Source organism: Bolinopsis microptera, chromosome 10 (assembly GCF_026151205.1).
Source record: "Bolinopsis microptera isolate Bmic1 chromosome 10, MBARI_Bmic_1.0, whole genome shotgun sequence".
NCBI lineage: Eukaryota > Metazoa > Ctenophora > Tentaculata > Lobata > Bolinopsidae > Bolinopsis > Bolinopsis microptera.
Genome location: NC_087081.1, coordinates 319,119 through 332,950, shown reverse-complemented (window position 1 = coordinate 332,950; position 13,832 = coordinate 319,119). Strand labels below are relative to the sequence as shown.

The window sequence follows — 13,832 nt, the reverse complement described above, 5'->3', positions numbered from 1 at the left end:
CAGAGAATACTAAATCGCAAAATTGACGTTTTTATAAAATAATTCTTCAAAAAAGCACAAACTTCAATGACGAATATCTTTATGATTTGATTTGAAACTTTTACAAAATAGCAAATATACAAATGTACAGCAAGTCGAACAAACATATAACATGGGCCGAAATGTATAAATGCTATAAAGCGTGGGTCAGTGAAACAAGTACAGAGGACAACTTTCAAAACAGGAGTTTTATGGCCGCCCAAAGTCTCAATAACATCACCTCCACCTAGTAATAAAATTATGAAATATGAAAAGTGTGAAACAATCAAATAATAAAATATTCAAAATATATAGTTGTCTCTTAAATACAGATAACGTCTGAAAATTCTTAAAATAATCATCACTCCTTCATATACTGATCAGTGTCCGAGAGTGTAACTCATGATGACTTCTTATCACGGCTACATACCTTCCCGTACCGGATGTAGTGGTCGAGATGAGTCTGTTCCGCCCTCTTCTTCTTCAGGTCAGTGACCAGATGCTTCCTTGTTGCTCGTTCTTCGCTGGATCTGTCTGGACATATCCATACATCTTTGTGCGTCTCCCTCAGTCTCCCTGTTTTCATCAGAATCTGATGAACCGCTGTTGAGCTTGGGACGGTGATCTTGACTGGTCGGATAGCCGTACTACCTGGCCTCTTCCAACCGACTCTAGTCGCTTCGAAGTGAGGTTTCTCCCCGATCTCCTCCAAAACTGCGGTAACTAGCGCTGGAAGCTGTTCTTCCTCCTCTTCTTTCAGCCCAAACACGATCAGGTTCTTGCTCCTGTCCTCCTCTGCAGCCACACTCTTCATCACCTTCTTCAGGATTTTACTGTTGCAGACCGTACCACTAGCACTGTTCTGTTGAACAGCTGCACTATAGTTCTGAATCCCTGACTCCACCGTTGTTTGGACTGTCTCCTCAACAGACGTCTTAAGCAACTGTAGTTGTTCGTCCTTCTGCATCAGCAGCTGGCCCTGCAGTCTGATCACCTTTTCTTTGTCTGCTAGTGCTTCCGTCTTGAAGCACTCGATGATCTCCTTCAAGAGATACATCTGACTACTCTGCCGACGAACAAGGTCCACTGCATCCACAACCCAGCCAGACAGAGTCGTTTTATCCTTAGTCTTGATCTTTTCACGACTTTCGTAGTCAATTTCACGGTAGTCCATATGCAGGTTTTTTTCTAACTGATCGGACCAGCGTGCAACACAGCCTTCCACATCTTCCTGTTGATCATAGTTGAACTCCTTAATCAACTCCTGGGATCGGGTCAAAGTTGGGTCATCCCCCATAGTGTACTTGTATAGTAATGTACAAGTACACACGCAAAGGTAAACGGTAGCAGCAAACTGAAGGAGCAAGCTAGAAAAACTTTCCGGTAGATTTTCAGAATGCTTGAACAATTATCTAAGATGAAAATTTCCTCAGATTTTGAATACAATTACTTTTTAATGGTGTAAAATCATTTTTAAAAGTTATTGCTTTGTCAAAAATAAAGTTTTAAAAACGGTTAACTTGATGACGTCATCAAAGGGTGTTCATGACGTCAAATAATTTGTTTATACAATGTAAACTAAAGTGCAAAGTGTAAACAATTATTTTCAAGACCTGTGGTCGGAAATGGCTGTATCTTTTATACTTTTGAATCTATGGACAATTAAATACAGGCTACAATTGACTGGCAAAGCGTCTATCCCTGAATATATGTATATATCACGACAATCTGTCATAAAACAGGGGTTCTAGAAAACCCACTTCCCGATGTTCCTGAAACCTGAAACTTTTTTTGCAGTCGATTTGGTCAACGTCTAGACGCCCTGAAAAATTTCAGATCTCTAACTCAATTTTAACATGGTTTTTAAGGCACCTGAATATGGCGATTTTGGGTTTTTTACCGAATTTCGTATAACAGTGCTGGCGAGTATTTTATGCAAATTTCTTAAAAATCTCAACATAACTATTTTTTATTCCTGTCATCTTTGACATCAAATTAGAATGTTTTGAACTAAAATAAATCTGCTGAACGACTTCCGATGAGTCTTAATGTCTGAAAAACTCCTGCCGGAGCTTCGCGTGCACGAAAGAGGCTTGTAACGTGTACCAAAGAGGGTATAATAGTAAAGGGGGTATAATAGTAAAGGGGGTATAATAGTAAAGGGGGTATAATAGTAAATGGGGTACATAGTATACCCACAATAAATGCAACGGTCGTGCTTGCCAGCACTGTGATAAATCGATTGTGTGCCCTTTCTCGACACAGCAATGGGTTGTAAAGTTGATGTTCTAGTTTGTTCTCGTCGAGTATCATTAGCATCGATTCTAGTGCTCTGAACCATCCTAGGTCAAGTTTCTTCTGCTCCACAAATGCGTGCCTGGCCAGAGCTGGCGAGTCTTCTAGGTTAAGTCTTGCATTGACATACGTTGCATGCCACTTATTTGGGATACATGTATTTGGGATATCATGTATCCCAAATACATGATATTTGGGATACGTATCATGTATCAAGTCTTGCAAGTCGATTATGGAAATCAGTGACTTGTTTGACATATTGAACTACAATAGGGGTTCTTCCGCAGTCTCCCCAAACAGCTGTGTTGGATGTAGTTTTGCCAACTCCAAGGGTCCATTTAAGGATGGTGTTGACATACGTTGCATGCCACTTTTCGCGCGCGAAGCGCGCGCCGCCGAAGGCGGAAAAATATATAATAATATCTCTGATATTTGGATACGAAACATGTATCAAGGATGGTGAGATGCACGTATATGGTCATATCACGTGATCGAGACAGTTTTTCGCCAATATCTCGCCAGGGGAGCATTATAACCCAATGTCGTGGAGGGTGATTCGGAATCAGCGTCCGAAAATAAATCGATTCAAGTTTGATTCAACTGTCGGGGGCCCTTTTAGAAAAATCTCGAAGATCGACTGTAGAGTGATTTAGCACGCTGGTTTGGAAACCCCAAATGATTTCTGTTGCAATGGGAACTAATTCATTTATCATTTTCTTTCATCAGTATTTGGTATTGGTTCATGGTTTTGGTATCAAGATCAAGATAAGCTGCCTGCTCGACGAACTGAAACTTCAAATCATTGCTGAATTTTGAGAATTCTGACCAAACAACTATACAATAAAAATTATATTCTATCATATAATATCCAATATCAGTACTGGACAGTTGTTCGTTCATGAGCTGACCACTGCCGCAATGTACATAAAACAAAATAAACAGATTCATTATCCGATAACTAAAACCGCTAACTCAAAACTCTGATCACTTTTAATCTAATCCATCTTCTTACCATCGAAATTGGTATTGTAATTAACCGCAATGAACATTTATCGATTAAATTCAATTAATCAATAATTATCATGTATTATATCCGTTAATATCCCTAAACATCTCAGATTACACAAATATCTGGACCATCAGGACTGATGGTGGGTATCGTGGTGGATTTTATCAAGCTGATAACAATTAAAATATCGATTATGATAACCTGTACGAAGTACATACCAAGAAACAGTACAAGTAAACAAAATGAGGAAATGTAAGTTTTCTTTCGAATGAAAACTTCCTATGGTCTGTTGCCATTAGAGAAATCTGATATCGAATAAAAATAATTGTACGTACTGGAATATTTTAAGCATCCCAACAACATTATCTGGTTAAAACAAAATTTGTAACCTCGGAGGCCAAATTATCTTTGAAATATAAACATAGCTCTGTGTCCAATCACAGCACACCAAATTGTCTGGGAATTGTCTGTAGTATAAATAATCCCTCCATAGGTGTTTTCATAGTGGAAACTATGAGGAGGAATTTCATTAAAGACGCGACGCTAGTATCCAGTTTACATACAAGGTAGCGGCTACTCTGTACTACTGACTTTAGCGTCACGAGCAACGCACGGTGTTGTGACGTCGTATGATAGATGTGACGTCATCGGAACAACGTGACGTCATGAACTGTTGAAGCGCGGGGTGCATGTGAACCGCAACTTGCTGATAATTTTATCCTTTTGTAGCTAGACTTCGCCTTTCCGTTTCTGGGCTCTTCTTTTTTAATCGCTTCCAGAATGACCTATCGTTAAAAAATTAGGGGCAAATTTTTGCCGCAGGAAATTTTGGGAAAAAAAGCCTTTTTCCCCTTGTTTTTTATCTATTTTACAGTTAAAAACCCCTAAAGGTTAAAATAAATTTGGTTTAAAATTAAAAGCATTCATATTGATGTAGAACGAAAGAAATGTTCAAAACAAAACCCCATCCGGCAGGGAATCCTACAATTTGACCGAAGGTTAAAAAAAAAAAATAAAAAATTGGGAAAGGTTTATTTGGGTAAAAGGGGGGTACTCCCGGCGACCCCTTCCCGCAATCCGCGTTTTCCCCCTTTCTTTTCTTTCCCCCCTTTTTGCCAGTTTTAAAAACTGATTTTCGTTTCGTTTAAAAAAGCCCTTCTTAATAGGGGCGCCCCCATGTCCCGCACATAACCTTTTCAAACCCCGTAAGGATTGTTTTTTTTTTACAAAGGGGCAGAAACCTTTTTAAAAGGAAATTTCTTATTAAAAACAATTTTAGTTAGAAACTAAATTTGTAAAAGGCATTTCTTTTAAAAGTTTTTATTTAAGGTTTTTTAGGAAGTTTTTGAGTTAAAAAGTTAAAATTTTTAATTTTAAAAAAATAAAATTTTGAAAAAAAGGAAGGGACCTTTTGCTGTAAAATGTTTGCCATCTTTTTAATTTGTAAGGAAAAGTCACTGAAAAACCTTGCTGGTTGCACCAAAATCCCTCCCAAAAATTTTTAAATTTTTACGAAACCCTCGTTTACCTGGGGACCAGTTTTTTTAATTTCTCCTAACAACCGCAGTAAGCCCTTTTGCTAAAAAGAAAAAGCAACCAAATTTTGGAACCAAAAAAACCCCAACCCCCAAAAAGAAAAATAAACAGACATAAATTTCAAAACATACATACATAACAACATACAACATACATACAACATTTTTCCCCTAACCCTAAAATACATACAATTTTCAAAACACTTACATACAAACCTTTCATAACATAACTACATACAGCCCTAAAATACAACATTACATTTCATACATTTCATACATACATACATACATACATACTACATCCATGGGATGCCCGGCCCGACAACAACAGGGCAAAAAGACAGACAGACCAAACAGACAGACAGCAGACAGACAGACAAAACAGACAAAAACGACAGACATACTTTCAAACAGACAGAAAAAGACAGACAGACAACAGACAGACAAAACAAAACCAAGACAACAGACAGACAGAGACCAAGACAAGACAGACAGAAAAAGACAAAGACAGACAAAAACCCGACAGACCGACAGCGACCCGGGCCCGAAAATAACCCCGGTATAACCCTTTACAATAAAAATCCTGGGACCTCCGTGGACTTTGGGTTCCCAAAAGATGTTCCTGTTTTCCCCCCGCGCCCTGAAAGACACAACCTTTAAATCCGTTTTTCCCGCTAAAAATGTGCGATCCGAAAAACCCAAAAATTCCCTTTAGAGAAAAGGTTGACATTTTGTAGAGTATTATAAAAATTAATATTTTTTAAGAAAATTAGGAATTAAAATTAAAAAATGAAACAAATTTACAAAATGTACCTCAAATTTTAATTTAAAAATTTAAAAACTTACCAGCTGTTTTTTGATAAAATTGATTGCTGACAAAAGAAATTTTTTCCCCGGGAACTTTTCTCCCAAATTTTTTTTTCCCCGATAGGGTTTTTCTCCCGTTTCTCAACGCTTTCATGGATAACCCTTTTACCCAATAAAGCGTTTTTAATTTTCCAAAAGTTAGGAAGGGCCCCGTATTGGGAGATTAAAAACCCCTTTACAGCGGTTCCTTTTTCACAACAAGTTAAATTGTTTTCCCATTGGGAACAAATTTTTCCCCTGCTCTGAATAAAACGGACTCATGGGTTGTGGGTTTTGGGTGGGGGGGTCCGGGAAACAAACCCCAAGAAGACAAATTTTTAATTTTTAAGATACGAAAAAAAAAGAAAGGGGGAAAAAAGTGAATTAAGAATCATTTAGAAAAAGTTTTTTCCCTTCTCCTTTTTCCCCTCTTTAAAAACCCCAAGGAAAGTGTCTCAAATCCCCGCAAAGGGTTTTTTGGGAGGGAAGACTGGGGGCGGGTGGAAAGAAGGGGGGTAACCCCGATAGCCCCGGGGGTGGGGGGCGGGACTTTGCTCTGAAACCCCCCTGCCCTGGCAGTTTTTTCCAAGGGAAAAAGACAGGTTTGTTTCAATAAAACTTGGAATTTTATATAAATAATTTGTTTTTTTTTTAAATATTTTTGGGTTGCGGGGTTTTTAAAGTTTTGTTGGGGAAAAACTAAAAAAAATGGTTTCCAACTGATTGGGGTTTATTTGCTGTCAAAGTCCCCGATCATGAAAAAAAGAAATATTTTAAACCCCTTTAGAAAACATATTTTAAAACGGGAAAGTTTAAAAGGGTATGGGGTTTATCGTGTTTGGCGAATTACCCTAAAATTTAAGGGTATTTTTACCCGCTCAGTACAAAAATTTTAAATTTTGTGGGAAAGTTACAAAATTTGTGAAAAAGGGGAAAGGGGGTTTCAGAGAATAAAAAAATCTTTCAAAAAAAAAATTAGGATTTAAAAGGTTAAAAATTAGAATTTTTAAAGTAAAAAAATAATTTTTGTAAATTGGGGGGGGGGGGGGGGGGGGGGGGGGGGGGGGGGGGGCCAAATTTTCATTAAAAGGGAAAAACAAAAACAATTAATAAAAACCCGATAAGAAAAATGGGGAAAATTCAAAGGGATGGTTTAAAAGTGGTTTTAAAAGGGTAAAAGGGAAGGGGCGAAAAAAACCCTCCTAAATATTCATTTAAATTCCCCTATTTTGGGGAAAAAAGTTTAGCCCGGGGGGAAAAAGGGGAAAGGGCCCGGGGGGGGGGGTGGGGGGGGGGGGACCCCTTTTGTATCCCCACAATTTTAGGGGATGTTGGTTACTTCTATTTACAAAAAATTTAAGGGTTTTTCTGACGTCATCGCCCGAACAAATATTGTGAAATAAAAAATCTTCGTACGTTATACCTTTTTTATCAAAACTAGGATGAAGGGTTTTTTTCCAAAAAAATTTCTGAAGAAATGAAAAACCCCCCCCAATTTTAAATCCTGTCCTGAAAACCCCTCGGGGTTTAAAATTTAAGAAAAAATTTGGCCGGTCAGTTTTTTCGAGCGAAAATTTTAACATGCAACCAAAAAAATTTATAATTTTTATTATTTTTAATTTTGTGAAAGTAATTTAAGGAGCCAAGAAATTTGGGTTCCCCCCCGATAGAACGTTTAAAAACAAAATGGGGCAGAAATCAAGGGAAATTAAACTATATAAAAAGAACTAGGGTGTTCAAGGAAACAGCACATGACACAAATTTAAGGGTTACATCCGGGCGGGTCCTCGTTATTTCCCTATTTTGGGCTGCTTTTCAAAATTTTTTTCTTTTGATAAGATGGGAATTAATAAAACTACCCTCATTTCAAATCCTTTTTCCCTGGGAAAATTTGAGGGTTTTTGATTTTTAAGAAAATTTCAGGGGATTTTAATAAAATTGCCCAAAGGTTTCCTTTAAATACTTGAACTCAAAAACGACCCAAATCAAAAATTCATTTTTCGAAAAACCACAATGGCGCTCAAAATTAACATGATAACCTTTCTCCCGCTCCAACCCCTTTGGGGGACAAATTTTTATTGGGCCCAAAAAAATACCCTGATGTATATAACCTATCGTTTATATCTTCATATCTTTTATATCTTCCCTTTTCTTTATATTTCAAACTTCATATCTTTTATATCTTCATATCTTTATTTTATCTTCATATACTTCAAATTCATATCTTCCCTATCTTCATAAACTTCATTTTTTTTTAAACTTTATCTTCATAGGGTTTTATATCTTCCCTTTCTTTATTCTTCAATTTTCTTCAATCCCCTATCAATTAAACCCTAAAAAACTAATCAGCATTTGAAAATGAATACAACTTCATTTTTACAACCCGTGGTCAGTTGGCCCCATTTAAATAAAAAAAAAATACAAAATAAAAAAAGAAAGGGTCTTTTTTAATAGCTCACTAAGTAAAAACCAAAATAAAACAAACTATCAAAAAAACTAACTAAAAAACCCGTTTTTAAAAAACCGATAACGAGCGAAAAGTTCAGCAAAGGAAATTGACCGACGAGTTGTGAAGGGTTCACTCAACAAACGCCTTTCCCCCCCCCCCATCCCCCCCCCCCCCCCCCTTTAAACCCTGCTTACCCCAACGAGGAAAAATTTTTAAAAACTGGGGAAAAAACTGCAATTAAAAAAACATTTTTTTTAAAAAAACCCCAGTTTTAGAAAACAAAAAAAGGTAGAGGAAGGGGGAAAATGCTTGTATTACAAAAAAACTAATTAGATTTTATTTGGGGACCCCAAAAAGGGGGTCAAAAAGTTTTAAAAACTTGAAAAAAAATCACCGGGGGGGTCCCCGGTGGGGACTGCCCTGAAAAAAACAACGGGTGGGTGAGATCATTCGCAGGATTTTAAGGGTTTTTACATTTATTTTCTTGAGGATGGGGGATGCGTGTGGGAATGTGGGGGTGTTTTTGGGAAAGGGAGTGATGAGTGAGTGTGGGGAGTGAGTTTAGTGAAGTGGAGGAGTGATGGTGAGTGAGTGAGGGTGAGTGGTAGTGAGTGAGGATGAGTGAAGTGAGATGAGTGGGGGTGGTGAGTAGGGAGTGAGTAAGGGGGAGTAGGGGGTGAAAAGGGGAAAGGGGAGGGAGTGGGTGAAAAGGAAGGTGAGTGGGTGAGGGTTAGTGGGGGGAGGGGAGTGAGTGAGGGTGGGGAATTGTTAAAATTCCTTTCCCAAGAATTTAAAAAACCCTCGCTATAAAAAAAATATGTTCTATGGCTCAAAAAAAAGGCCCCTTCCCCCAAAAAATTTTAAAAAAGACAGGGGAAACGAAATTTAAAAACCAATAGTAAAAAGAATTCCCCCAAGGGGGGTTTGATGGAGGGGAGTTTTGGAGAAAATTATTAAAAAATGTAAGACTGGGGAATGGGAAAAGAAAGGGCGACACGCACGGGGAAACAAACAAACTTTGGACCGGGGAAAAAATTTAAACGGGAAAATTAAGAAATTCCCGCAGGTTTTACGAAAAAATTTATGGAATTCCGGGGGGGAGGAAAGGGGGAAAAATTTCGGGTTTTTAAAAACGGGGGCCGTTTCATAGGAATTGGTCAGGTTTTTTTATCACTAAACAAACTTTTTTAGGGGTTGAATTTTTCAGGAAAAGGTTTTGGGAAAAAGTGGGGTTTTAAATTAAAAAAAAGACAGGTAAAAGTTGAAAAGATGGGGCGGCCCCTATATCCAAGGAAACCCCCTAAATTTTTTTTTAAAAAACCCAAAGGGGCCCCCAAAATCCCCCAAGTAGATTCTTGGTTTGGGGGAAACAGTTTGGAAAGGGAAGCCAAACCCCCAGCATGGGGTTTCAAAACCTTACTTTTTTAATTTTTGGGTTTTAATGTTTTTCACCTTTATTGCGAAAATTTCCTTTCCCAAAAGGATTTAAAAATTAATAACAATATTTTAAAACGCAACTTTTAATTTTAGTAAATTTTAAAAGGGAACTCTTTAAGAAAAAAGGACAAATTTAAAAAAGCCCACAAAAAATCAAAAATATGTTTTCCCCCTAAAGGAAAAAAATAACAAACGGGATAAATAAGGTTTTTCATTAAACATCCCGACCAAATTAAAATCAGTAAGCCCCTACCTGCGTCTAAAATTTTAATTCTAAAAAATTAGGGAAGTAAAGATGACGGGCCCCCTTTTCCCGCCAAAAAAGGAAAACAAACCCGGAAATAAAAGGGAAACAAATTTTTACAAAAAATTTTTTTTTCTGGGGGTTGTTTTTCAGGGTTTTTAGATTTGAAAACCACCAAAAAGCATAAATTAAAAAATAAATTAACATAAAAGCCCTAAGTCAAAAAAAATATTTTTTGGGGGGGCTAAAAACGAATGGGAAACAAAAAAAAACTTTTGAGGGCTGACGAAATGGGCCCGAATGGGGTGGGGCGGGTACAGCTGCCCGGGAAAAAGTAGAACAGAGTGGCCCCCTTTTAAAACTTGAAAATCTTAAAACAAAGTTCCCGGCTGAGGGCGTATTTTTTTTTCCCGGGACTCCAAAGTGGGCCGTGAAAAAAACAGAACCAAACACAAAAAGAGACAAATCCGTTAAAATCGCAAGGGAAAGCTAGAAAAACGGACCAAAAAAAAGGCCAAAAACAAACTTTAAAAACTCCACCAAAATTTCAATGGGGGGGCAACCCACCGTTTTAACCCCCCCCGTACTAATTTGGGGGACAAATAATTTTTTCCCCCAACCCGCGATTTTGGGACCCCCCCTCCCCAAAATAAAACACAAAACAAAAAAAACCTGGTTTTGTTTTTAAGGGTTATTAGCCCAAACAGAAAAACAGGAAGGGGGCCCCGTGCAAAGGAACCGGGGGGACAGGAAAAATCACCCTAAAAGGGGGAAATAAAAAAATGTAACCTTTACCCAAAAACACAGAAAAATAACTGGGGGGGGGAAAAAGGGGGGGGGGGTTGGGGGGGGGTGAAATAGGGGGGGGGGGGGGTAAAAGGGGGGGGAAAAGGGCCCCCATCAAAGTCCAATGAAACCAGGGGCTTCTCTAAAATTACAAAAAAATAAAGTTTTAGTTTGGGAAAGGAAAAGGGCCGCCGGGGGGAAGGGGGGATGGTAGGGGAAGGGGGGGAGTTGGGAAAGGGGGGGGGGGGAAAATTTTAATTAATTTTGGGAAATGAAAGGGAAAAGGGGAATGAAACAGGGAATGGGGGAGGTGGGAGGCCCCCCGGGTGAAAATAAGGGAATTTTGAAAAATTGGAAGTATTTTGAATGGATTTGGAAAAACCACTAATTTGGGGTTCACTGATTGTTTGGGGGTTTAAAGGGGAACTCATGGGGTTTTGGGGGGGCTCTTTTGGGGAAAGCGTTCCCTTGAGAATTTTTTGGATAGAATTCAAAATAGAAAAAGCCCCAAACCCCCCAAGCAAACCCCCCGGTGTAATGAAGTTAAAATTGACATTTTTTAAAAAGACATTTTTTAAAAAAAACGTGTTTTGGGAAAAGTGAATTTAAACCCCCCACAACCGTTAAAATTTTTACTTAAAATTTTAAAAATAAAATAAAAAAACAATTACGAAGAGGGGGGCCACAAGGGAAAATCAAACAATTTTACCGCCCCAAAATTTTTTTGGGGTTTCCCTCCCCCCAAATGATCATTGACTAATCCCCTTTTGCCCCCTTAAACATTGTAAATAATAAAAAATTAAAAATAAACCTAGAATACTTTTAAAAATTATATAAAATAGTATAATTTTGTTATAATAAAATATATAAAGGGGTTTTTCAACTATAACAAAAGAGCGGGTTTCTCTGAAAACAGTTTTAAAAGTTGTTTCTGCCAAAAAAATTGGGTTTTAAATAAAACGGATTTTTTGGGTGATCAAAAATTTTTTAAAAGATTGGGTGATTGGGCTGCAATAAAAAGACTGTACCAAACGAGGGGTCACACTGTGACAAATAACTGTTAAAATTTTTGGGAAAAAAAAATGTAACAACATTTAAAAACACAGACATTTTAGGCAACAAAACTTAACCCCCTTCGGAAAAACTTCACTCATAAACCCAAAAAGGGAATGGGCCCCCCTATTTCCCCAAATCATTTGAAACCCTCCCGTTTTTAAAAAAGGGCCACAAAAGACAACTCAAACTTTTAAGGAAGACCGGGCAAACAAAATTGTCGAATTGTAAAACGTAAAAAACCCTCCCAACTCCAACACGCCCCTAAAAAAGGGTTCACCTTTACTTGGCACAGTATAGTGGGGTCCATTACTGCACCCAATTTCACACTTGGCACTAAGTAGTGGAGTCAATTTAACCCGCCCAACCCCCAAAAAACTTAAACCCCCCTTTGGGACAGTAGTAAGGGGGTCCCTTAAATTCACCCCCAAAAAATTTTTTTTTTTACACTTTTGGGACCCGTAAAATTAGGGAGTCATTCTGCACTCCCCCTACCCACAAATTGGGGACAGGGAGTAGTGGAAATCCATTTAAAAAACCCCCGCCAACCTTCCCCCCCCTTACACTTGGGGACAAAATAGTAGTGGAGTCTTTCCTGCACTCCACACTACACTTGGCACAGTAAATAGTGGGGTCCTTACTGGGGACTCCACCCCCTTTCTAACCCCTTGGCACAGTACCACCGAGAAGGGCCCCCACAAATTTAGCACACACACCCAAACAACAACCGGGACTAATGTCACACTCCTTTCACTCCAAATATACAAACTAAATAAAACTACTAAAATACTAAAAGTTTAAAGCCTAATGAGGGACAAAAAATGTCCCCACATAGGGGATTAGTAAAAGAAGACAACAACAAGATTCAGGTTAAAAGAAAATACCCTCCCTCCATAAGTAGTACAACAAAATGTATACACGATGACAGCTTATGCGCGCTAGCTGCCCACCGTGCTCCCACCAAGCTGCACAAAACTTGAACTTGAGTGGAAAGTGCTCCACATTTAGCTGGTTTAACTAGATCTCTCTGGTTTGTTTAATTTTCCGGAGACTGGATTATGGGGGTGGCTGGGGAGCAGTGGCTGGGTGAGTATCTTGAGTTGGTACGAGTTCAAAGATGGTAGAAATCTAGGCAGAAGGGAGGGAAGAATATGTGTTTTACGTCTATTAAAACTTTTAAAAGCGATCTAATGATCAGTCATACGGTGGAACATATGGTAAGTAATACTGTTCCCATGGTTACATCGCACGTGACACGCGCTACGTCTATGTTTTGTTGATCGTTTTGAAATGGGAAAACGATAAATATTATGAAACTGCAATGCCAAAGAATAATTCGTCTGAATAACCCGATAATGTAGCAATTAGCAACGACTAACGTCTCCGCTGGTTTAATTCGGAAACCTTTCAAAGTTTCCCCGGGTGTCATTCTTCAAATCACCACCTCAAAATATGCCCACACATCTACTAAACGAAATTATCTAATCAAAAACCACAAATTACTCGATCTCATCTGGAAGTACCTGATTGATGATCCGTTTGCGACACCCTCTCTCAGATTCCGATAAATCCCCCATCTGCCCACGTCCGGAGAGGTGTTTTGGACGACAAGATCGTGAGTGAAAAGATTCACGTGGAGGGTAGACACTTTCGTCCTTGTTTATGTTGCCCCAGAAAAGTTGCAGCTGATCGAAAGGACGGAAAATCGTCATCTTAAAGTCGGACAACCCGCAAAAACAACTCGAACAGACGGAAAAACTGGAGCGAAAGCAAAAAATAAACTCGAATAATGGCGATGTATACCATTTAACGACTTTTTTCTACTTAAACATTTTAAGCGATCCATTATCCTTTATAACAGTACGTAATTAACAATCAAGCCATTAGGGATGTTTGGTATCCATGGAAACACGATGCTAGTTACCAGAAACTGGTCGTTTAGCTGCGATAAAAGATGTAAATTATAAAGGTTCTCTCTATGAGTACGTGACATGAGGTAGTTGGTAACTGGACACTGGAGACTGAGTACTAGTTAATGTGACAGGTGACTGTCACGTGTTCATGGCGCTGTCCACTTATGAGCGGTGAGACGGTGAGACGGAGTAAGGGGTAAGACGAGGACATACAAACAGAAACCCGTCTTAAAAAAGAGGGGAAATA

At 38.5% G+C, this 13,832-nt stretch overlaps 1 protein-coding gene across 1 annotated transcript in view; it reads right to left on the bottom strand.

Moving 5' to 3' along the window:
- Positions 1-418: 418 nt before the first annotated feature.
- The window catches only part of LOC134822194 (uncharacterized), a 30,344-nt gene continuing 16,930 nt past the window's right edge, over positions 419-13,832 (bottom strand). The window contains exons 12-13 of the mRNA XM_063833106.1: positions 734-1,282; positions 419-610 (exon numbers count right to left, since the gene is read on the bottom strand). Coding sequence (XP_063689176.1) covers positions 419-610; positions 734-1,282 — 741 coding nt within the window. The remainder of the gene's footprint in view (positions 611-733; positions 1,283-13,832) is intronic.